Source organism: Marmota flaviventris, chromosome 1, assembly GCF_047511675.1.
Source record: "Marmota flaviventris isolate mMarFla1 chromosome 1, mMarFla1.hap1, whole genome shotgun sequence".
NCBI lineage: Eukaryota > Metazoa > Chordata > Mammalia > Rodentia > Sciuridae > Marmota > Marmota flaviventris.
The window spans coordinates 189,019,397-189,045,763 of NC_092498.1; the positions used below are offsets into that span (position 1 = coordinate 189,019,397).

Below are 26,367 nucleotides of genomic sequence, written 5' to 3' on the forward strand. Positions count from 1 at the left end.
TTCTTACCCTTACAGGGCATGTCAGCTGTGTCCTGGGACTCTCTACTTAAGAATGTCCTTTTGACCTGAATCTGAGGCAAGCAAGAAGTGCTAAAGAATTCAAGTTTCCATGAGCAGCTCTCAGACAATATGAAAGGCAATAGTGGGCTACATTCTCCAGTTTCCTCACATGTGTGGTTTAACTCTGTGGTATGTTCTACACTTCTTCCAGAGTTCCCCAGTGGAGACAGATCTCAACGCTATACCTTATTCAATGACGCAAACTTAGCAGCTCACTCTTTATCCCCATTGACTGATTCTACTGATTTTATTGGGAATCAATTCCAGAGTGAACTACTAGTACTCAGTCCTTGGGTTGTAATATATGCTTCTGAGAAATACAACTAAGGCATTTATCCTGAATGATGTGTGCTGGGACTCAAGAGTTGTTGCGTGAAAGGCTATCTGAGCAATTTGGTGAGCTTAAGTTGATGAAGTTACGACTTTAATTTCCCGCATAGACACAAATGTAAAGATGAAGATGAACATGACAGAAAATTAGGACAGGCAGAGCCTAGAGGAAGCAAAGTCTTCTTGATGGCTGGTTGATGGTTGAGGCTGATGGAATAGGTTTTTCAGAAAATGTCAAGTGTTTCAGCATCATGGAAGTGTGAATTAACAGAAGGTGAGAATATTCCTCTCGATGACATGAATGACAATGGTATGAACATATAGGTCATATTCGGAGTAACAATTTATTTAGAACTTGAGATGAGATGGAAAGGAACAAAAAATAAGCGTTACAATGTCAGATAGAATGGCATTAGGAAGAATCTCAAATGAGAGACTAAGAAGCTTTGATTTTCTTTCATAAATGGTAGGAAAGCACAGAACATTTTCCAGCGAGGATTTACACAATAAAAGCAGGTTTTCAGAAATTCAAAATGTCACGTCATTATGGAGGGTCAATCATGGCTTAAGGTGGAAAGTTCTTGGTTCAGTTTAGCAGTTCTGGTGTAAAGTGATGAAAATCTTAAAAATGGGTAGTGGTAATAGGAATGGAAAGGACAAATCAATTCAAGAATCATGTGAAAAGATTCAATAGAATTTGATGACACAGATAATTGAAATTGGAGGAAAGATAAATGAGTGAAAGTTGATAAGGCTTCCAGGCAGTTGGTTTCAAAAATGTTCTCATCACCTTGAAAATGATCAAATTATAGAGGAGGTAAAATTTTAGAGTAAAACAATTCATTTAATTTTATGAATGGTAATTGAAACTCTGGATCCCTTTAGGTGATTGATAATTACACAGCCCACAGCCAGCAGATATTTTAAAATTGAGGGCTCGGTTTCAGGAGAGAGATGGTACTGCTAAATTATGTCTAGGGGTCATCTTAGAAGTAACACCTCAAGCTTTGACCATGAATGTGATCACAAAGGAGAAAAGTTAAAAGAGTTTAGAACACAAGACTAAGGATTAAGTCCTGGGAAAATGACCTAATTTATGGAGGAAAAGGAAAAGCGGCAAGTAGTGAGGTAAGCAGGTACAGTCAGAAGGAACATTGAGTCTAGGAGAAAATGATTGTCATGGGGAGGGGGTGAAGCCTGTTAGAGGCTTCAGTGATCAAGGGGAAGTAACTCCTTAGCTATAGAAAAGGCAATTCAGTATTGGTTTTAGTAGCTTCTTCTGAGCCTGGTTGAAAGCTGAGATAAATAGATTAAATGGATAGATGATGATGATGATGATGATGATGATGATGATGATGATGATAATAATAACAACAACAACAACAATATAATAAAATGCTAAGGTATTTCAGCAACACTGTATGGGCTCTTTGATAGCTAAAATGCCAGGGGGATAAACTGGTAGAATCAGGAACAGAACCAAGAAGGAAGTCTAAGACCTTTACAAAAGAGTGGGAGGAGACTTGCAGGAAGAAGATCACCATGAATAAAATCTTTGAGAGACTGATGGCACTGGGAACATAACTAGGAAGTGGAGGTACTTACAAACTCACCTGTACATAAAATTTAAAGCTCCAAATCTAACTACATGTAGAAACAGATTTAAAAAAAATACAACAACAACAAATTAAATGTGTGACTACTGGACCTAGTGTTGAAGGAGCTACTTCTGAATGCAACTGAGTTTGAAAGTGAATTTAGTGAGCATAAATACAGAGCAGAAACTAAGATACTTCCAGAGCTCAAGATAAGTTTGATGTGGACTCATTTCTTCTTTGAGATAATTGTGACTGAGGCACAGAGAACAGGGATATTTATATATAGTTTCTATACTTAGAACCAAGCACAAATGTCCTGTTTTTATAAAAGTCCACTGTTCTCCTTCTCCAACAGGTTTCCCCTGCAGAGGTATGCAGTAGTGTGTACATTTTGTTTCAGTAGCTGCTTATCTTAGTGAAATATTGAGCCATGTGGATTGCATGCTTGCTAGTTGTGCTAATGAGAGATGGGAATGGGGAAAGATAGACAACCAGATAAAATGGTTGCCTCAAAAAGGCTGTGTTTTCCAGTTTTTTGTTTAAACATTTTAAATTGCTAATTACCATTCAATCACTGTTTTAATTTTTCTTTTCTTTTTTTTCCAAATATTTTTGAACTCATGGGAAAGAAATGGCCCTGCCTAGCATGTTTGAGTTGCTGAGGTCCAGTTACCCCAAAATGCTCAAGTCTGTTCTCAGAAAAGTTTTTGCTGTAAGCTAATGATATCAGAATCTAGTTGAATGGGAAACACAATCTTGGATAAAAGTTTCTTCCCCACTGGATTTCCTGAATATAATAGCAATGCGATTAGCACATTTTCCCAGTGATTGAGTTGGCATAGATCCATAGATTTATAAATAGAATTTATTGTGAAAGTTACTGTGCTACTGGGGTAAGTGACTATTGCAATTTGATGATAGAATGTGCTCTCTGAAAATAAACTATTATATGCCTTATATTCTGTGGCCATCTGAGGACAAAGAAGGACAGAAGATACAAGTGAGTTTTGTTTTCAGTCAATTCTACAGTTATGAACAACCAGATATAGTTAACATTTGGCAAATTGATATTTTACTACCACTATATTTTCAGTTGCGTTAATAGAGCAGGTTGGGGGTAAATGGCAATTTCAAATGTTTCACCATTTCGCTGTCTTCAGGCAGTCAAATGGTGACCAGTTGGAGTGTGTCCAGATTTCCACTGATGTCTCCTCAGGAGAGCAATAGACTCATGGAATTTGAATACCATTTAGAGTTGGCCACCAATCTGTGCCTCAATCTAATCCTCATAAATTAAGATTCTTATTTACTGCATTCAGATTAGACTGATGGTGACTTTCTGATGTGAGCCCTGTGACGAAGAACCTTTATGTAATTGAGAATATCACCCTGGCCATCACCACAGAAGCATAACTCATTTCCGAAGGATAGAGTTGATTGTTGCAACTAGACAAAAACTGTTTTCCATGAGATTGACTTCAATGGTCCTTTGTGCTTTGTCATCCAGTCAAAATTGTAATAGTGAGAAAACATTTTATCTTAAGCAGAACAGTATTTAATGCTTCCTCTTAAGCCATCGGCTGTTTTCCTAGTCACTGAGTTTTCTGCCAAGCTCATCCATGAGCATGCATGTGACTGTATGTAACTGGCTTGGGTTTTATACACGGAGAGCAGTCTTTACATTGCATTTCTTTCTCCTTGATAGTCTAGCTCCACAGTGAGAGCCTATCACACTAGTAAGTCACGAGTGACCATGAGCCCTGGCTTCAGCTCCCAGTGGAACAGCAGCCAACCAGCCTGGAATACATACTCCTTCCCAAGAGCCAGCTTGCACTACCAGTCCCATGCCAGCTATACCTACTGTACTGGACACCCTGCTGTAAGTACCTGTTCTTCCATATTTAGTACATTGGATGCTTTATGCAGGTACATTTTATAATTAGAGCTGCTGTTTCTCTGTTAATTGGGCTATTTTTCTAATGAATATGTTGCTCTTGGGTACAAGAGATGAGAAATGGGGAATGTCTTAAGTGTTTAAGTGGCATATGTTTGGATGATCTTTGCTGAAAATTGGTACTTCATTTAAAGTTATTTCTAGGTAACATAGGGAGGAAGAATTTTCAAATGGTGTGGTGAGGAGACAAAGGTTTTGGGTCTCTGATTTTATCCTCTGGTTTCCAAGGTCTGTCCTAAGTATTTTTGTTTGTATTCTATTGTGTTCATATCTATATAGATAGATATATGCATATGTAGAATTTATACATATACATGTGTGTATATATATGCATATTTATGTGTGTGTGTATAAATATATATGTGTGTGTGTGTGTGTACTTTTCAAAATAGGCATTATTAGCATCATTTTAAGGGGTAGTGAAATAAGTTCAGAAAAATTTAAGTACCTTACTTCAAGCTCTACAGCTTGTAGTGGGCCTGAGATTCAAACTCCAGCTGTTTAACCTTCCACCCTTATTCTTGTCCATTGTAATACACTACACTTTCTCAATGACTCTGTGTATTTATTTACATCCAAGGACAATTACCAGATAAAGGAACATTTGTCTTTACGAAATACCTAATTTTAGGTTTAGGGTTAGGGATGAAGATTAGATGCCATCCTATCTTAGAAATCATTAGGAACATTGTAGGTTTATAGTCACTTTCTATGCTTTAAAAATCAGCACCTACCTGATAATTTTCTTTTGTGAGACCACTTAGAATCAAGGGAGTCCAGTAAGAAAAATAGAAGCAAAAAGATTAGAGACTCTTTAGAAAAAGAGTTATGGGTGTTATACTTCTGATTTTAGGGATACTCTAAGGATGAACTTTAAAACCTACTTGATATTCTTCCATTAATCCAACATTTAAACTTTCTTCCAAATTTCCTTCCCATGCTTTGATCAGATGACACTAAATTCTTGACTCTAAGATCAGTACTCATTTAGCTGTACTACTTCTTAGTAAAAAGAACTACATCATCCAAAAATAAGCCAGTGGTTCAATACAGGAGACTGTGAGCCAGGGTAGGATAACAACATCCCAAAACATGATCTATCTCATAGTATTTTCTAGGATCCATTTTGCAAGTCAAAGTACTAGAGAAATAGCTGGTGAGAGTAGATTCCACGGTTGCCATGCAGCATAGTATCCAAAGAGGTTTTATGGCAAAAACTGCAGAAAAGGAACCCTTGTCTGAACATATTCCCAGTGATTTTCTTGACTCATAAAATTTAGCAGGCTTTAGCAGAGCTATAAATGCTTTACCCATCTTGTGAGATGCTGGTCCTTCCTCCAATTCACTAGTTGGGTTAAAGATTTCCAGCTCTTTGTTTTGTTTGCAGAGGAAGCAGCTGACTCAAAGGGCTGCCTTTGGCCCCCATTTCCCTATTACCAAGGAATCCTGATATCCCCCACAAGTGTGTGAATAGTTAACTTGACACTGATAGCCTTGTTAAAATCTCAGAACACAGGGTGGCCTCTACCTGACCAAATAAGTGTTTTTTCAGAGTCCTTTTTTACATCACTGTATTAGTTTCCTATAGTTGATGTAACAAACAACCTCATATTTGGGGGCTTAAAACAATAGAGATTTATTGTCTTACAGTTCTGGAAGTTAGAAGTCTGAAATGACTTTTACTAAACCAAAATCAAGGTGTTGACAGGGCCACACTCTTTGATGAGGAAAAGCTGGGTTTTTTTTTTTTTTTTTTGTTTGTTTGTTTGTTTTTTTCCACCTCTGGAGCTACATTCCTTGCATATTTTGGCTCATGGGCCCTTCCCTGATCTCTAAGGCTGACAGGACAGCATCTTAAGTCTATTTCTGCTTCTGCTTCATTTTCACAATTGCCTTCTTTGTCTGTGGTCAGGTTTCTCTATACCTTCTTCTTAAAAAATCACTTGTGATTATATTTAAGCCCCCCACCCCATGATTAGGATCATCTTCTATCTAAAGATTCTTAATTGCATTTACCGAATTCCTTTTATCAGGTAAAGTAACACAGGTTCTGAGGAGTAGGTCATGAACAACTTGGTAAACCATTATTCATACTATCACAATATGAATATTGTGGTAATGACTCAGTGCCTAACTTCTGAGACATTAGGAAAGTACTTAGTATTTCTTAAAACTAGTGAGACTTACCTTACTGAAGGAAATAATGAAAGGTATTCATTAATAATGGAGCATAGAAATTGAATTTATGGCAATTCAAAATTACTGGAACCATAAACAAAAGTTTGATATTTTCTGAAACACTGTATCTTTCCACTTCTAAAATGAAGTCAATGGTAACAATGCACCTGACAACACCTCTAATAGCATGTATTAAAAGAAAATGTAGCACAAGCATATTAAAGTTTAATTTATTGCATTAGTTAATGAAGAATTCAGTCAAAGGAAGAAATCATGTTCAGACATATAGAATGGCTACTTCAACTTGGGATATAAAATAGCAAAATAGTACTCAAAATGTTCAAGTAGGACAGTCCACATCCTAAATATAGGATATTCTTTTTATTGTTTAAGGAAGCTACCAATGCAAATTTCTTCCCTAGTTATATTTATTTGAAGCACATTTCCTTCATGAAATATTTCTAACAGCTTCCAAATAATATGTTGACTGGTATGTTGGTGTGATCTTCCATTTGACACTTTTGTCACTAGATAGATGATAACACTATCTGCTTTGTGACTTGATATAAAGAATGCCATCAGATTTCCAAGAACTTCCTATTAATTGATAGCTATTATGTGACTAGGGCTCATGTTAATCACAGAAAAAAGAGATTCTTTGGCTACCCTCACACTAGCTGTCCATTCTTCCTGCATCTGCTCCTTTTTGGCAGGTATTTCCTCACACCTGAAATGATGCTATCATTTGGGAGACTTTAGGGGGATGGAGAGAGCAGAAAAGTAGGAAGTTTAAAAGTAGATAGGGGCTCTGGGCGTGATGGTACACACCTGTAATCCCAGAGGCTTGAGAGGCTGAGTTCAAAGACAGCCTCAGCAATTTAGTGAGGCCCTAGGCAACTTAGCAAGACCTTGTTTGTATATGAAAAGTTTAAAAAAAAAAAGGGGGGGGGGTAGTGGGCTGGGGATGTGGCTCAGTAGGTAAAGGGCCCTGGCTTCAATTCCCTGTGCAAAAAAAAAGTAGATAGGGATGCTCTGGTCTTAGTTGCCAAGGCCAGGAATGATGATTTTGTTTGTTTCTCCAGTGAGGATGTAAGCTATGACTCCACACTCCACTGGGGCTAATTGGAAGACAGCTTGTACAAACATGAGGCAGTGAGCAGGGAGAGCTTAGGAGTGACCAGGGAGACAAAGCAGAATGGGATAAAGGGAAGAAGAGGTAAAGAAAATGTAAAAAACAAAACAAAACAAAAAAAAAAAACCAATAACAAAATAAAAAGAAACAGTATGCTCAAAGATGCTGCCCTGAGGCCTTGTCTGTCCTTCAAGAGAAGAGGCAGGTATGGACGGCAGAGTTGACAGAGTGGTACTCAATTTCTCTTTAAAAAAAAAAATCAAAACAAAAATCCCTTCAAAAGAAAGGGTGAAGACATGGCACTGCCTTGCTGGAGGACTCTCTCTTTCATCATTAAAAAAGGCTCACAGGAGGTTCCTTCCCTAGAACTTTGTTTACAGAGCACAGGGACAATTTCCCAATTGCCTTCCAGGAGAGAAATTAGTGTCCCCTAACATCACTAGAGTGGGTATCACCACACAATGAAGCATCATATCTATGACATCTGTTCATATCTAGGGCATCTGATAACCCTAGTGTGGGCTGCTTCCTGAGTTCAGGTCCTACTTTTCTACATCAGCAGGAGCAAGTATTTCTTTAGCAATTGATAATAACAGAAGAGGCTGCATGCCTCCTTTCTCTTAATTGAGGACTTTTATACTTCAAGAAAATATACTTTCTTTGAGAATAAATATAGTACCCTCGGTAACAGTTCCTCCAGCTCTCTGTTCTAATTCCTAAGTCAGAAAGATGATTGAATACCACATTGACTACCACAACTGGCTTTTTTGTAATATCTGGAGATGACACACAAATATTGGAACTTAGATCATTAATTGTCTTCATTGGTTATCCAAATTATTCTAATCTATTTATTAATATGTGCAGAAATGTTTCAGTACTTTGACAACCAGTATGGCTGGGCAATAGTTTAATAATAGTTCTGCATAAACTTTTGAGGCTAATGGATAACTTGGCTAGGGGTATGGAAAATGGACATTTTTTTAGGGAAATAATGATCAGATGGTCAACTTCTTTGATTTCTCTTTTGTAAGCTGATTTGCTGGTAACTCAGCAGTATTCTAGTGCTATGGTCACCATATTCCAGTTTTCCTGGTTTATGCTTATTTCCTAGCATAGTTATTAATAGTGTCTCCTCTTGCTCTCAAAAATGTTCAGGTTTAGAAGATATATGATCTCCCTACCATAGCCTGTTCCAAAAAAAATAATAAAAAAAGCATATTCTATGCACATAAATCTTACTGTAGCCCATTGCCTCAGGGTATAGAAGCTCCCCAGGAGAGCACCAACAAAGGAAATGCCTCATGTAATGATTAATCAGGCACCATAAGCCAATGGGGCTTCCAGTCTTTCCCAGCCATGTGTGTGTCAAGTGCTGAGGGAGAAGAATAGTGTTATCATGGTCTGAAACTTACAGCCTTTGCAATTATTTAAACTTATAATGAGAGTTTCAGATAACTTATAAATGAGAAAGATGGTATGTAATTTTTCAAAATTCTTCTAGGAACATGTGACTAAACCACTATTTAATGCTATTTAAAGATACTACTCAAAGCTATTCTTCCTAAACTTTTTTTTTTTTTTTTTTTTTTGCAAAAATCACATCATGGAGGTCATTCTTAGAGGAAGGAGTGCTACAAACTCAGGATTCTGGCTGCCCTCAGCCTTGCCAAGCTTCTTCTCAGCATGCCTATATCTCCTTGTAGCATATACTGTCCAAGGCTTTCATTTCCCCCTCACAAGATCTCCAAGACAGATTGTACAAAGCAAATGGCAACATGATTGCCTTTATTTGCAGGTGGAGCAGGAAACTCTATCATGGTCATTTTACTCCTCAGAACAGTATATCCAACTGACAGTGGTTTCAAAGGGAAAGTTGCATTTTAACCGTTTTGAATAAAATGTCTGGATGTGGAGATGCGCTTTTATCTTTGTGGAGGATGACTGCAATAATACCATCCATCCTATACCCTCCTTTACAATGTATCCAATCATTCCCCAATCTGGCTGCCCTTGGGACTCACTTCTAATACAGAAGTGATGCTGTGTGATTTCTGGATGTAAATTAGAAGAGGCCATGCAGTGCTTACTCCTTCTCTTATAAAGTGTACCTCCTGAATGCTCTCTCTCTCTCTCTCTCAGGTGTGTCCTCTATGAACCCAGTCACTGTTGTGAGGAAGCCTAATGCCACATGGAAAGCCCAACCTATAGGTTCTCTGGGAAATAGATTCAGTTGAGCTCAGCCTTTCAGGGACCAGACACATGACTGAAGGAGACTCCAGATGACTCCATCCTATAACTCTGACCCGCTTTCAAGTACCAGTGTCTTCCCATGAAAAGCTTCAGACACGAGAGAGCAGAAACAAATCATTCCCACTGCATACTGTATACGTTCTCAATCTTCAGAAACCACGAGCATAGCAAAATACTTATAGCTTTAAGCTACTAAAACTGGAATAGTTTGTTTTTCAGCACTAAGAACATGAACTATAAACTTGAGCATGTTCATAGGCATTAGGTCACATACTATTTTTTTTGTTTGTGTATGCAGAAAACACTTAAAAATCTACATGCCTAGCAATTCTTAATGATATAATACATTGTTATTAACTATAGTTACTACAGTGTACAATGATCTCTTAAATTTATTCTGATACATTGTATGCTTTGACTAAAATCTTCCAAGCCCTCCCCTCTCCAGCTATCATTTTACTCTCTACTTTAGACTTCAGTTTTAAATTTGCTAAGACTTGTCTGTGGCTTACCGTATGATTTATATCCTGGAGTATGTTCTGTGTGTACCCTTGAGAAGAAAGTGGATTCTGCTGCTATTAGATAGAATGTTCTACATGTATCTAATAGGTCCATTTGGTTGAAAGTATAGTCAAGTCTGATATTTCATGATAGCATTTTAGGCTTTCTCTAGCCTGTTCCTCCAAACTTCTCCCATAAATCAATTCTAAAGTCCCTTCATATCTTCAGTTATAGTTACAGTAGTGATCACCACACTCATCAGTACCAATTTTTCATGCTGGCCAGCTTTGTGTTACTAGAATGAAATAGCAGAGACAATTATAAAGGGAACAGTCTCCTTTAGCTCATCATCTTGGAACTTCCACCCCAAGATCAGGTGACCTCCTATTCTGGGGAACCTCTGTTGGGGTACTGCCTGGCAATAATGGGAAGCGTGTGACAAACTGCATACATCATGAGCCAGAAAATAGAGAGACTGTCAGGTCAGAATTATGCAATCCCTTTCAAGGACATGCCCCAAAATAAAGATCTCCCACTAGATTTTACCTCTCAAATGCTCTAACATCCACCAATAATGCCACTCTGATCCTTTAACACAGGGACTTTGTAGGGACATTCATATAAACTGTATTGCACTGTATATTTTCAAATACATTGTATTCTTGGTCTCAGGTTCTTGTGCCTAATCCTAATCAATTCTGTTGTTGATGATTTACATTGCATTTTTTATTTCACTTATTGTGTTTTTCAGCTCCAGAATTTCCATAAATACATATATATATACACATAAATATGTATATGTGTGTATATGAACATATATGCATGTATACATATATATATTTCTGTGTGTTAAATTTCACATTTTTTTATTCTCCTAAGTTTACTTAATTGGTTCTGTTTTCTGGAAATTCCTTTAGCTTCCTTAAAACAATTATTTTGAATTATTTGGCAGTCGTTTTGTATATCTCCATTTCTTTTGGGTCAGCTATTGGTAAATTGTTGGATTCTTTGATGGTATTTGTATGTCCTATTATTTTTCATGTTTTTTTATTGCCTAGTGTTGATATCTGTGCATTTGAAGAAGTGGGAACTAATTCCTGTCTTTTCAGACTTACTTTGTATAAACCCTCACCAGTCCATAGATTCTAGAAACGTTATGTAGCATGGTCTAAGGTTGGGTTTCTTGCTAGACTCCACAGGCAGGTTAACCATATTCTTGGATCAGCAGATGGACATGCACAGTGACCAGATCTACGAAGTGGAGTGTTGATTAGTTCTAAGGAATGAGATTAGAGTCTGTGTCCATAGGAACTGGACTGGCTTTAGGATGGGCCTTGAGCCTTAATTTGAAGGAGATGGTCAGGAGCTAGAATGGGCCTGACAACTGAGTCCATATGGATTGACCTTTAGCCTGATTATTCAATGTCTGGTCTGTTTTGGTGGAAGACTCACACCTGGAAAAACAGTAATGAATTTGGAGCTTGGGTCCACAGGGGTGGTCTTGGAGCCTTAGTCCTCAGTGTCTGGCCTGCCACCATGATCTACCTAGGGTCTACTAAAGCAGGCCTGAACCTGAGGTCCTCAGGATCTTAGAGGGACATGAATAAGCCCGGTGTCTAGTACTGCCCTGGGACTGAGACAGAACTTGGGCCCATGAGGGCTGGTCTGGAGCCTAGAATTGTCAGATGCCCTGGTAATCCTTGTCTGCTGCTGTTGACTCAGAACCTGGGTGAGCAGGTGCTAAAATTGAGGTTAGATCTGTGAGAGCTAGTCTGGGTCTTGCATCTCAGTGGTTGCTTTGAGACCATGGTATACTGGAGCAGTTCAGGAGCCTGGTTCTGTGAGGGCAGTCCAGATGCTACTGAGATAGACCTGGATCATGGATCTGCTAGAGCAAGTTTGGACCCTCATTCTACTGAAGCATTTATTTATTTGTTATGTAATAAATTCAAGGTTTTATTAGTACAGAGAAAGGGAATGGACATTTGCAATACGGACTCAGATCCATATTGTTTTGCTTCCCCCAGCATGCCCTTAGCCATCTCCTAGAAGATTAAGGCTCTTTGAAACAGCTTTAAAATTCCACACTATTTAAGTCAGCTTCTCCACTGCTGTGACTAAAAGACAAAACAATAACAATTTTAGAGGAGGAAATGTATACTGGGGGGCTCAGTTTCAGAGGTGTCAAGGCTGGCTCTATTCCTTTGGATTTGAGATGAGGCAGAAAATCATGTCAGAAGACTATAGCAGAGGGAATCATCTCACATGATGATCAAGAAACAAAGAGAGGGGGGGAGGGAGGACTCCACACACTGGATACAAAATATATACTCCAAAGGCATGCCCCCAGTGAACCCACCTCCTCCAGCCAAACCCCACTTGCCTTCAGTCATCACTCAGTTAATCCCATCAGGGATTAATTCACTGATTGGGTTAAGGCTCTCAAAACCAAATTATTTCTCCTCTAAGCCTTCTTGCATTGTATCACACAGAGTTTTAGGGGGAATCCCATATATTCAATCTATGTCACAAAATCCAATTCCCACTTATATCACAATATTTAAACACAGGTTAAATCATCTGTGATACTGCACTGTGTGGTTGGGTTGTCAATGCTATTTGTACATGAATCAAGGTGAAAACATTAGGAATTTCTATCCTAAATTCTCTTTGTTCTTTTGCTTAATCCTTCAGGGACTCTGGCTTTTTTCATAAAAATATGCTTGCTTCCTGATTATACTTTTACAGTTGTGTAGCAAGATTCCAAACCAATAGTTCTCCAATGTTAAGGGTATACCCTTATAAGACAGTAAGTTGAAGAAGCTATAGGAATATAACAACTCAATATGGACACTCTGGAATCAGACTGACATGGGTGTGCGTCCCAGCTCTGTTAGTAGCTGCATGACCTAGGGCAGTTATTGAATATCTCAGGGTCAACTTCTTTCTACATAAAATAGACAAATTATAGCTTTCTTCTTGTGAACATTGTGAGAATTTAGTGAGATAATATACATGAAGCTGTTTAATACAAGCTTATCCCTTTAAATCACATAATAGATAGAAGTTATATTGAAATTGGAAAGAACTCAATTTTAGTTTGATTCATCAGAGAAGGCTTATTATAGACTCCCCAGTTTGCACTGTTTGGGTGGCATCTTCTTTATGACTCTGGCACTTGGACTTCAACTTTTGAGAAAACTTCATGTACATGTAGAATTATTGACATCTTCCTGGAAATGTCAACCTTTTCCCTTTCTTTTCTGTTGAACATCTATAGCCAAGACTAGGAAGGTGCTAGAAATGTGGCTGTAGTTTGGTGTTTTTAGTGACATCTAAGAACTAAATTCCATTTGTTTCATGTGCTTTTCTTCCCATAGGCAGTGTCTTCCAGATAGGAGTGAGAATCCTATGCTGATTGTACCTCCTGACTTTTATTTTCCCCACAGGAAAAATCAGGGTCTGAGCTGGTGTACTTCTTTCTCTTTGTGTAGTCTCCAGTCATGATATTCTCCCTTGTGTGGCCTTTCCCCTTTTCTAATATTCCCTTACACTATCTCTTTAATGCTTGGATCAATACTATTTAATTCTGAGTATCCCAAGCAGATGTTTTGAATAATGGATTCACTCATGTATCAGGAGGTTCTGACCTCCTCTGTTTCTAAGACAATGTTGGAACTCTAGGCTGTGGTGTTTCATGTTGCTTGAGTCTAACTCTGATGATTTCAGTTTTGTATGTTTGACTTTCTTTAAAAAAAATTACCTGTCATGATCATACTTAAAATATTAACATTCAAATTGACTAATTATAATATATCCCATTTAATAGTAAATTTTTAAATTGTCAGTACAATATTTTCTTATAGAAGTAAACTATTTTCAAAGGCTTTGGTGGATAGCATGGAATCTTGTGCAATTTGGATATGACAAGTTGGGTGAGATTAAATTCTTTTTATGACAAGAAATCTGATACATGAGAAGAATTTGAAGATGATAAGAAAAGAAAAAGCGACACCATTGTTGCAAAAGACACATGAGATAGAAGAGTTTTGGTTTATGATCAGTGCTGTTCTAAATGCTAGGACTGATGCAAATGACCAGTTTTATCTGTTATCTGTTCTCTATAGGAGTGAAGTCTCCTGACACAATCTTACTAAGCTGAGTCTTTGAAAGAAACAATGACAAAATGTACTTTTATTATAAAGATTCCCTTTTGAAAAGTAAAATAATAATTTTAAACTTAAAAACAAAATGTTTCAGATTACATCCCCTCATCCTTTTAGGAAAGCCAAGTATCATCAATTACTTCTATGAAGGGACTTTCAATGCGGTTTCTTAAAGCCAAGCTGCTGCAATCACAGGCAGTGAACTTAAATGACACAAGCTTATCAGCTCAGCTCATTGGAGCATCTTTGTAATCATTCATGTATGAATATCCATTAAGATTGGTTCAGGCCTTTTTTTTTCCCCAAATATAAACTAATGCAGGTTATTTGAGGACAAACATTCAAACTTTTAAAATATACATTAAACAAAATATTCCTGGTCTCTCCTTCCCTAGCCATGAAGATAGTTATTTATCTTCCCAGACACTTTTTGGTTGTGGATATATATTCTTCAATAATTCTTTAAACTTACATGTGTATTTAATTATTAATACAGTAGTCACCTCCACCCATATCACCTTATCTGTGAGGGATTTATTTTAAGACTCCTAGTGAACACCCGAAACTGCAGCTGTTACTGACAATCTATTGGATAACTGAGGTGACTACTCAGTGACTGATAGGCAGGTAGCATATACAGTGTGGATACACTGGATGTATTTCATGCTGGAATGGTGTGGGCCAGCATGAAATTTCATCATGTGCTCAGCAGGGTGGCAATTTAAAATTTAGGAATTATTTATTTCTGAAATATTCAACTTAACATTTTCAGACCAGGGTTGGCCACTTGAGTTCCTGAAACCACAGGAAGTGAAACCACAGACAAGGGAAAACTTCTGTAAAATAGAAATAATTACAAAACAATCTAATAAAATGTATATCTTTAAACACAACAACCAGCTTTAGAAACAGAACATTATCAACACTTTTGACATTTCCATATACCTCTTGAACACATCCTATTTCTAGTTTCTAACCATAATCTAGGACTTTGCTTTAAACATTTCTTTGTCTTTATTCATGGTTTTGCCATTCATACATATTTTAAGATATTCCTACCTATGTTTGAACTCAATATGAATACAAAATGTACTATATGTGGGGTTGTGTAACTTTTTTTTTTCTCAGTGTTACATTTTTAAGGTCTATCCTTTTGATGGGAGTAGCTATAATTCATTTACTTTTGTTGATGGAGATATATATATATATATATATATATATATATATATATATATATATATATTCATCAACAAATATATTACATATATTACATTGTCCGAACACATCAGAATTTATTTATCCATTTTAATGTTGGGGAACATATGGGCTGTTCTGTGTTTATACTAGGATAGCAGTACTGTTGAGTTTCTGCTTCCTGGTACCATATTGGCTACCCCAAGGGTGTGGCATATTCAGTTGGCCTAGGCAATACCATATTGTGGCTGTACTGTGCTGTATGGTTGAATATGAGCCACTCCTCGTACCTCTGTGTGAAATCCCATATTGTACTACCTTTTCTTCATTTTCCTATTAGAATATTTGTCATTTTGCTTTATATAACTGGATAATAATCTTTTGTCAGCTCTGCATATAACAAATACTTTCTTGCTGCCAATTATATTTCATTCATTATGACATCTTTTGATGAGTAATTGTTGTTAGTTTGAATGTAGTCAAATTAATCAGTCTTTTATAAGTAGATGATATTTCCTATGTGTTTTTTTTCTTTTTTAACCATAAGGCAGATGGTGGTTTTCTTTCCTCTGCCTGTTTCCCTTCTAGTATATTCAAAGTGAAGAACAAAACTATCCCTTCTTATCATAATAAATTCACCCTCAGGAGTTCTTTTGTGATTTTTCTGTTGGAAGTTTGAGGGATGAACAACTGAGGTCAGACATTCAAGGCATTGTATTGCATGTCTACCATTCTCTTTCCTTGTGTCGGTCCTCTTCTGTCTTTGCCTGGCCTGTGGAGTCATTGAGAAGTTCTCTGATAACAATAATGCCACACTTCCTCAAGTCCTTTGGGACCTCAGATTCTACCCCAGGCAAGCTTACCAAGGGATTTCTTTGGAACAAATAGAGTGTTATCCTGAAAGAATTTTGGTGAGATATAAATCAGACTTACCAGAGATGAAAGCCCATTTCACTTACTATTTAGCACATTCCTTTTGTTTAACAACCTGTATGAATCTTCTTTTCCTTCCTTTGAATTTTGGCATAAAGTATTATAACATGGCTTTATGAAGAAGTATTTAAATCTTCCCTTATTAGGGACACTTCAGGTGGTCTCAAGTCATTCTGAATTACTATAATGAATGTATGTACATTGCTTCCATATGTGTGTACATGTGCACATATGTACGCACAGATCCTTATATAATTATAATGTTGTTTCTTTAGAGTTTTTATAAAGGTGGAATTGCTATACCTAGTCCTATTTTCATTTAAAATTCTTACTGCAACTCTTATGCTATTTTCTAGCCTGTCTTAGATATTGTCATTCAATTAGACTTTTGTTAATTTGGGTGAGAATGGTATTCTATTGTTTTAATTTGCATTCTCTCATCACTGGATAAGCCAACATTCTTTTCAAATGTTTATCCACCATTCATAATTTTTTAAATACTTCAACTCCTTCCTTGAATGAAAGTAGAGTGATAATACAAAGCAAAGCAACTAAAGAGATATTTTGCACTTTACTGAAATTGTATTTTCATCATAAAGGCAATAAAATAAATGTCACCTGAATATATACATTTTGTGGATATTTATACTTCACCTAAAAAAAAAGATCACAAACCTAAGCAAAAGTAAATGGATTCATTTGGGTTTGCTACCTGAAATCTTTTATTCTGTGTTTAAAATAATGGGGGAGAAAAAGCAGTTCCTCCAAAGTTTTCTCATATGATCCACTAAATTTTTGTAACAAAATTGTAAATCAACAGATGCCAGATTAAACAAAATACAACAAAATGCCTGTTAATTTATTATTGTAAATATTCTTCTGTACATGTTATATACTCAAGATTCTAATCTCTATTCAATATAATCAACATTCAGTGAAAACATTTTTAAATGTTAATGACTGAATATAATAAAGGTTATAAAAAACAGGGAAATTACAAACTTCAGAATAAGAGGGAATACTTGGAAGGCATATATATGTCTGCTTTCCTATTCATGTTCTTTTTCTGAAATTAGATAGTATATTCTCAGGGATTTGAGTACATGCTATATAATTTCTCATATTTATGCAATATTTCTTAAAAGTTAAAACCTCAGAGCTTGCCTTTTTCCATTTCTACCGTGGCACATAAAAAAGGATTACCACTCTCAAGCTTAATGATCACATCTGAGAGATTCAAATGCCAGTGCATTTGGCAGCAACTTAGTGCAGGGTTTGTGGAGCCAGTTCACCAGTACTGAGTAGCTTGGATGCCTGTACCTAATCTGGCAAAGGGAACACTGATGAAAGCAATTACTCAAATTGTTTTAGTTCATATGGTCCCTCAAGTAATGAAAGTTCTTCAAGGCATATGCTGAAAAGGTAGAAAAGTAGGGTGGCATAGGACTGAAAGAATCGACTCCAAACCACTTATGTAAAACATTATTTAAAAATTTAGGCAACTGTTTTCTTGATGGATGGTTGGCATAGGTTATGATATAGCCTTGGTGCTTGTAACCTTCTACTACTTTCTAAATTAAGAAGATGAGTTTCTGAAATTTCCTGAAGTTGCATTATTGAGGGAGGCCTGAGGATAATTGTGATGGAATTCATGTGACCATATAGCTCACTTTAAAGTTAATCCAGGAAAAGGCTAGAGATTGTCATTTTGGGATTTAATCACCACGAATGTTCATCACACAGTTTTGTGAAGCACTTCCTTCAGGGTGGTGAGAACTGTCTTGTTTAAAGAAACAAAACTTCTTGTGGCAGATTTTTACTGATGGGTGTGGAAGGGGTGGTATGTATTAAATGGATATACATTTGGATCTGGTGTTGGCTCTGCGCTCACTGTAAGGTACCACAGCAGAGATTTACCCTCTAGCAGTGTTGCATTCAGTGGAGCGATAACACCACTATCAGTGGCAGTTAAAACATTTATGGCACAATTCATTTAGACTTTTATGAGTCCTTCATATTCCCTTTATGATCCCAAACAAGAAATGTCAGTGCAGGGAATGAGTAACACTGTACACAGAAATCGCTTTGATTTTCTTTTTTATATTAATATTCACTAACCTTCTAAACCCAGGAGATGTAGCTTTCTAAACCTCAAGCACTGTGTCTGTCGTGGAGGAGTGTCTTCTGAATGGAATTTCTTCCTGCAGAATGACATTGTCTGGTTTGATCCATCTTGAGAGAATATATTTTAGACACAGGGAATTGATATACTGTAAAACATAATACCATTAATTTAATTATTTTGCTTATTGATCCAGTACTATATGCACATTAGTTGGGGACCTACTATGTGCTGGGCAGCTTTCTTGTTCCTATAGTGCATTTGTTGAGTTATTTATAGAACTCATTGCTGTGACAAACAAATTCTCTAAATTAAGGCTAATAAATAGAACCTTATTTCTTATTCATGTGAAGTCTACTTGGGGTTTGAAAGTTTTTTTCCACATGGTGATTAGGGTACTTTTTTTCAATATACTCCCTGACTTTGCAGTCCCCTAAGACCTTGGAGTCATGCCTAGGATCCCTTCATTTGACTTGCAAAGAAGAGAGGAAAGAATAGAGAATCGCAATTAAGGGTTCTTTGTGGAACTGGCCTTGAAGTGGTGCACATCACTGCCACCACATTCCATTTTCTAGGACTCAGCTATGTGGTCATGCTGATTGCAAAGAAAGCTGAGAAGTTTGGTATAGCCTCAATTCCTGGAAGACAGAAAGCAAGTTTGGTAAGCATAAAGCCAGTCTCTGCCTGATGAGCTCTAATATTGAACAGAGCAGATGAAGTTTCTACTTATATGGAGTAACTTTTTTGGTATAGCAAGATAAACATGTTAACCAATAAGAATTACAAGTAGTTTCCAGTACCAAAAAACAAAACCACAGTGCAGAGTAATAGGACTCGGGATGAAGAGAAGAGGGAAAGGAAGCTCTTCAGTATAGCATGATGAGAGAGAAATTTCTGTTAAGATGAGATTCCATCTGAGATCTGAATGAAGAGAAAGTTGGCATACAAAGACCTAGAGGAAAAACTGTCCAAACAGAGACCAAAGGGCAGAATCTAAACAGGCTTGACATGTTCAGAGGACAGAAGGAATCCAAGTCTGGCCAAAGCTTATTGACTAAATTGGAAGAGGGATAGGTGAGCAGAGGGAAAAACAGAACCACGTGTTCAATGCATCTCCTGGAGGACTTCACGGATGCTATGTACAGGGATGTTTGCTAAGAATTTTGGAAGCATACCTTTTCGCAAACCTGCGAGATGGGTTTGACTGTCCTTCCTTTTAGGGACAAACAAATGAAGTTCCAAAGAGTTGAAATAACTTCTATGAGTTTGCACAGCTGATGAAGTAGAGTTGGATTAACACCTAAGTCTGTTTGATTGCCACTCCATAGCCCATTTTTCTAACCACAATGCAACCATGCTTTAACAAAGTTCCTGTTTAATACTGACAGCTTTTCTATTTCTTGCATGCAACAATGCAGAGCAGTGCACTCTTCTGTCTTAAAGATTTCTGACAACTCAAAACCACTGGAACTGTTCCGAAACCAATGAATGCTTCAACAAACAAAGGCATTTAAAATATTTTCATTGAAAATTTTTTCTTATAATATACAGGCTTTACTCATATTAAGAATTTTGGTCACATTTATCATTGTCAACTATGGACTATTGTTGTATAAGGGAACCTGTGAAATTTAATCCAAATCTTTTCATACAGAAGTCCTTCTGTCAAACACTGCTTCCCTGAAAATGTATTGCAACTTCACTGCAGATTAGACTAAGGAATATCCAAAGTACCTTTTTGTAGCCTATTCCTTTCTTTTTTTTTTTTTTTAACTGCCATCTTGCCTGCTGTTTTCAGAGTTTATAGTTGTTTTTAGTACCTCTAATGTCATGCTCATGTTTACTTTCCTGTTTTCTAGTTTTCTCTAATTTATCAATTTAATTTCAAACTGATTCCAAAGCACAGATAATAGGTTAGATCACTATCAGTATGGGCATCTCTCACAGTACACTGTAAATCCTCATCAGGTGGAGGATGAAAGGTGGCACAGAGTCCTGTGGTTTGATCTTCATGGCAATATATTCCATTGCCTTTCATCATATTTTCTACACATGATGCCTTTTGTCTGCCTGAAGAGGACAAGTAAAAACCTCACTTTTGAATTCTAGGATACAAAAATGCTTCAACTGAGACATTTGTCTAAAAAAATGTCGTCCTTTGCTTCATTTTCTGATGTGGGATCACCATAGAACAAGCAATGCTGCAGTGTGGAAAATACCTTCCAGTCTCCTTTAGTCTATAAACACATGAGAGAGTCAGGAAATTTTTAAAAACACAAACTTTTTTTGTTTGTTTTACTTTAAAGTAAAAATGTTTAAAACTTTTTTATAATTTAATTTATTTACTTATTTTATATATGACAGTAGAATGCATTCTAATTCATATTACACATATAGAGCACAAATTTTTCCTATCTCTGATTATATACAAAGTATATTCACACCAATTCCTGTCTTCATACATGTACTTTGGATAATGATGTTCATCACATTCCAGCATCATTTCTAATCCTGTGCCCCCTCCCTTCCCCTCCCACCCCTCTGACCTATCTAGAGTTTGTCTATTCCTCCCATGTTCTCCCTCCCTAACCCACTATGAATCAGCCTCCTTATATCAGAGAAAACATTCATCATTTGGTTTTTGGGGATTTGGCTAATTTCACTTAGCATTATCTTCTCTAATCCATCCATTTACCTGGAAATGCCATGATTTTATTCCATGCACAAAACTCAACTCAAAATGGATCAAGGACCTATGAATAAAACCAGAGACCCTGTATCTAATAGAAGAAAAAGTAGGCCCAAATCTCCATTATGTGGGATTAGGCCCCAACTTCCTTAATAAGACTCCTATAGTGCAAGAATTAAAATCAAGAATCAATAAATGGGATGGATTCAAACTAAAAAGTTTCTTCTCAGCAAAAGAAACAATCTGTGAGATGAATAGAGAGCCTATATCTTGGGAGCAAATTTTTACCTCTCACACATAAGATAGAGCACTAATCTCTAGGGTATATAAAGAACTCAAAAAGCTAAACACCAAAAAATCAAATAACCCAATCAATAAGTGGGCCAAGGACCTGAACAGACACTTCTCAAAAGATGATATACAATCAATCAACAAATGTATGAAAAAATGTTCAATATCACGAGCAATTAGAAAAATGCAAATCAAAACTACTCTAAGATTTCATCTCACTCTAGTCAGTATGAAATTGTTTTTACAAGAAACTAAACATATAGAAGCATGCCTAATGACTGAGGGCAGAAGCTGATAAGTCTTTTAGAAGGAAATAAAAGTCAGGTGATTTCTACCAACAGACTGCTTGACTCTTCTTATTTATTTATTTTATTTGTTTAGTTGTAGGTGGACATAATACATATATTTTATTTATTATTTTTTTTTTATTTTTATGTAGTACTGAGGATCAAACCCAGTGCCTCACAGATGCTAGGCAAGAGCTCTGCCAGTAAGCCACAACCCCATCCCTGCCTGTCTCTTCTTTAAGGTCCTCCTTTCCTATGTATTTCTATACAGGTGACACCAGCCCATGAACAGAGAATGTAGTAACCCTAAATTTGTGGTACAGCTAGGTTTTAGGTATTTATCCTGAAGAAGTAAAGTCATCATACTATGGCAATGCATGCCTACCCCTGTGTAGAGCAGTAGAATTCACAATAGCCAAACTGTGGAACCAGTCTAGGTGCCTGTCACTGAATGGATGGATAATGAAAATATGGTATATATACACAATGGAGTTTTATCAGCCATAAAGAAGATAAATTTATGCCATTTATAGGATAATGAATGGAACTTAAGAACATCATGTTAAACAAAATAAAACAAATTCAGAAAGTCAAGGCTCATATATTTTCTCTCATATGTGGATGATAGAGAGTAAAAAGAAATAGGTGGAAGGGGGAGCGAAGGAAAGGGGAAATACTGGGAAATGATATTGGCTACATTATATTATTATTTTGTGTGCATGTATGAACATGGAACAATGAATCCCACCATTAGGTATAACTATAATGCACCAATAAAAAACAATGTGGAAAAGAAAAAAAAAGCTTTCCCTGTAATTCTTTTCAAATGAATTATTATCTTTATGAGTTGCAGACAAATTCATAGATTTTTTTCTATTTCTGCATTTCTACATCATAAAGTCATTCTCATTGTTTTATCTTTTATCCCTCTATGTACTCTTCCTGGTCCATGCGCCTCAGTGTTTCCTTCTCCCAAGCAAATGCATTTTAATTTCCTTGGACCTGAGATACTTTCTAATTCTTTTGAGTCAAATGGTGCTCCCCTTCGAGGAATGAAGAGCATCATTTAAAATTTTCTTAATTTTGAACTTAGTGGAGATATAAATTCCTCCAACAAGTCCTTTCTGACTCTCTTCTCTTCCATATTGGAACACTGGTACAGGCTTGTGTATATACATTGTACTATTGAATAAAGTTACATAAATTTGTTTCTGGGGAAAATGTGGTTTTAATTACAAAGTATTTTTCAAAGTCCTTTTAAAACACATAGGATACTTCTGAATTGGAATGACTTTATACTTATTCATTCTTTTATTCCTTCTTTTGAAAAACGTTTATTGATCCACATATATGGGGTATAGAAGTGAACAAAATATTGGCACTAAAGAGTTCACAGTTAATGGAATCAGATGCACTTACAGACCATTACACTCTCAAGACAAAGGGTAAATTAAAGTCGGTGCAAAGTATCAGAGAAACACCAAACATAAGACAAATAATTAACTGCCTTTGCTTCTAACCAAGATGACTTTGCAGAATAAAGAACGTTTGGGTGAACTCTTGGAAAGTTCAGATTTAGCCATATGAGGGGAACATCATTATAACAGACAAAAGGAAGGCAAAGGCCTATTTCTTCATGCATCATAAGTTATTCAGGGTCCAACTGCATCCCTAGCATGAAAGTATTGGACTAAATGAGTTCATGTCTCTCTCCAAGTTCTATTCCCCTAGGATTTCTATGGTGCTACAAATCCCTGCTTCATACAAAGTTAGGTCTGTTCTGGTTACTGATCCTCCACAAGACATGATAAAGAGGTTTTATTTCTTCTCATCTACTTGTAGCTTGAAGTGCTGTGTTGAGAAGAATTGTAATATCACATGTAGGTTCATCAAAATAAAGAGTTGTGATAGATTACTAATGCCTATTCTGGTGAGGAGGAAGAAGTGAAGATATATGCATCATATATTCATGACACTTTTTCTAGTCTTAGGAGTTAAATTTAGTCAGTTATCCAAAACCTAATAGAAAGTTGGATAAATGAATGAAAGAAACATGTAACCCAAAAACCAGAGTGTTATTTTATAGTGAGTTATATCATTAAACACAAATCCTCAATTCAATATTTTGTTCTCTAATTATTTACTTTGGGGCTGTGAAAGTTAAACTCAGTTTAAATGGTCTTAAACCAATTAGATTTCATATACTCTCCTAAAAATCTGTTGTCCATAATCCCAGTGGCTCAGGAGGCTGAGGCAGGAGGATTGCAAGTTCAAAGCCAGTCTCTACAACTTAGCGAGACCCTGTCTCAAAGTAAAACATAGAAAGAGCTGGGATGTGGCTCAGTGATTAAGCACCCATGGGCTCAATTCCCAGTGTGAAAAAAGAAACTCAGTTGTCCATTATAATAATCTGAGGTGTGTCTACTTCACTAAGGGATATGTTCTTGGAGGGCAGGAATATTGGCCCTTACATCTCTAGCAGCTAGCATAGGAGTGCTGCCTGGGAGGTATGCGTTATGTTCCCACTACATAAGTGTCGAATGTAAAAAAGGAAGGTTGTCTGTGATAGTTTGTGTAGATTTTTGGCTGTCGAGGTATATGCAGAAAGTTCACATCTGTAGATCATAAGCAAGATGTGAGAGGATGCCAGCTACTCAACTGAAGCCAACATTGCACAAGGAAGGAAAGTTTAGATGTGATGTAATTTCAGAAATAAAACTTTATGAATCTTGCATATAACCAAATAACAAGCTGGCTTTTCATTTACACAATGGAAATGAATGTTAAAGTATTCATAAAGACTAGTGGAGAAATATAAAGTTATTCTGATGGAGTGAAGTTTTAAATGCAAAAAAAATGAATATATTTTATAGACTTATCTCAGCATGTAACAGATTTTGATGAATACACTGCAGACTATGGGTATAGAATTCATTTATGCAGATTCTTATGGCACCTACCATTGTAATTCTTGCAATACATTTAGCCTGTGTTTAATAAAAACTCCAAAAATTTATAATTTTCTTTTGTGCCTCCATCTTTCCATTTTCCTTTAAACCAATTTATACAAGGCAGGCTACTCCTTTTGTTGGGTGTAACTTTGAGAGAAATTTCTTTATTCATTAAATTGTTTAGAGAAATGTTTCAATTCTAGGAAGTGCTTCCTTCCAGCTGAACCACATAATCTTTTAAAACAGAGACCCATTTCTGCCCTCACCAAGGCGGCAAAATTCCTATTTAACACCATAGATTAAAATATTGATTATAAAAAATTCTATGAATGTGAAAACTTTAAATAGTTTTTAATTATAAAGTTAACTCCTTCATCTTCAAACTTTAGCAAATCATTTTGAATCGTATTGCAATTGACTTTTAGGAAGGCTTCTCTAATTTTCCTTCTATGCAAAATAAAATCAGTGTTTCACAGAATCACTGTTTGTGACTTTATAAGAGGCTGTCCCTGGGCCTGCTGCCATAGGATGACGGCCCTTTGTCATTTCCAGTATGAACACCTTTGGATGGGTTCAAGACGGATTAGCTTCATTCTTAACTACAATATAGAGATGTCTTTGCTATTGAGTTTATCTCAGATATTTAAGCCATATTAGAAACACACACACACACAAACACACACACACACATACACACACATCCTGATTTAATTTAAAATGGAGAGCACACTATAGCATCTAGAGTACCTTGCCAAAGGGTTTGCATTTTCTTCCTTAGTTAACCTGTGTCAGACCTTTTTGAGTTCATAAGAAGAGTCAGTTACAACACCACAAAGATAATATGAATGATGGCTAGAGAGAAAGAATTAACTTGAATTAACTTGAAAAGATGTGAACCAGCCTGTTGCCTAATGACCCCATCCAAAATTTAATTCCTGGACATTATAGATAGAGATAAGGAAGTTCCTGGGATTTGGTTCTCTTAGAGGAATTTATTGACATGGGATTGAATATATGTCTTCGAGCTGAAAACTTTAAACATTTTTTTGTAGACATAAAAATGGCCTAGGAGTCTATATGCCCATGAAATTCACACGATTAAATATAACAAGGATTTTTTCCTCCACAGAGTAAATAACCTCCTTCCCTTGTGTATATTGATATAAACTCTCAGTGCATTTGTTTTATGATTTAGCACAGATGGTTTCTCCCTTGTTTGAGGCTGAAAAATGGATTTCCTTTTGGCTCCCCTGGAGTTCTTTTTCTTTGATGGTTAGAGAGTAGGTGTTAGCTTTTCTTGAAAATCCCACTTAAAGAAAACTATTGCTATGCCTTTTAAAATGATTTTTATTTGTGTATATTTCAAAAACAAACGCACTGTGGTCGTATCTGTGGTTAGCACACATTAGAATTTATGTTCTCATGATAAGAACAATTCCCAAAGAGTCATAAGAATGCCAGACAACTTTAAGAAAAATCACATGAAAATCTATTATATTAAAACCAATGCTTGGCATTTATTGTACTGTTTGTTTCACATATTTTGTTAGTGGCAGCATGAGATCCAAGGGCATATTATTTTATCTGTTTATCACGTTCAGATGGAGATAATAAAATTAATCAAAATAAGTAGGCTATAATCTGAAGATCTTAAGCAGTGTGGTGAAGAAGATTTAAATAATTTCTCTCTTTTATCTAAGCTATTCATACTTGCTAAATATGTTTCTA

At 36.4% G+C, this 26,367-nt stretch overlaps 1 protein-coding gene across 9 annotated transcripts in view; it reads left to right on the forward strand.

Annotated features, from left to right (window-relative positions):
- The window catches only part of Rbms3 (RNA binding motif single stranded interacting protein 3), a 1,055,032-nt gene that overhangs the window by 305,562 nt on the left and 723,103 nt on the right, over positions 1-26,367 (forward strand). For 8 of the 9 annotated variants that reach the window (XM_071619615.1, XM_071619630.1, XM_071619639.1 and 5 more), the window contains exons 1-2: positions 2,916-2,988; positions 3,694-3,867. In XM_071619615.1, the coding sequence (XP_071475716.1) occupies positions 2,938-2,988; positions 3,694-3,867 (225 nt within the window). In that variant the 5' untranslated portion in view covers positions 2,916-2,937. Of the gene's footprint in view, positions 1-2,915; positions 2,989-3,693; positions 3,868-26,367 lie in introns of those variants that run through there. The other variant, XM_071619646.1, reaches the window with a different exon arrangement.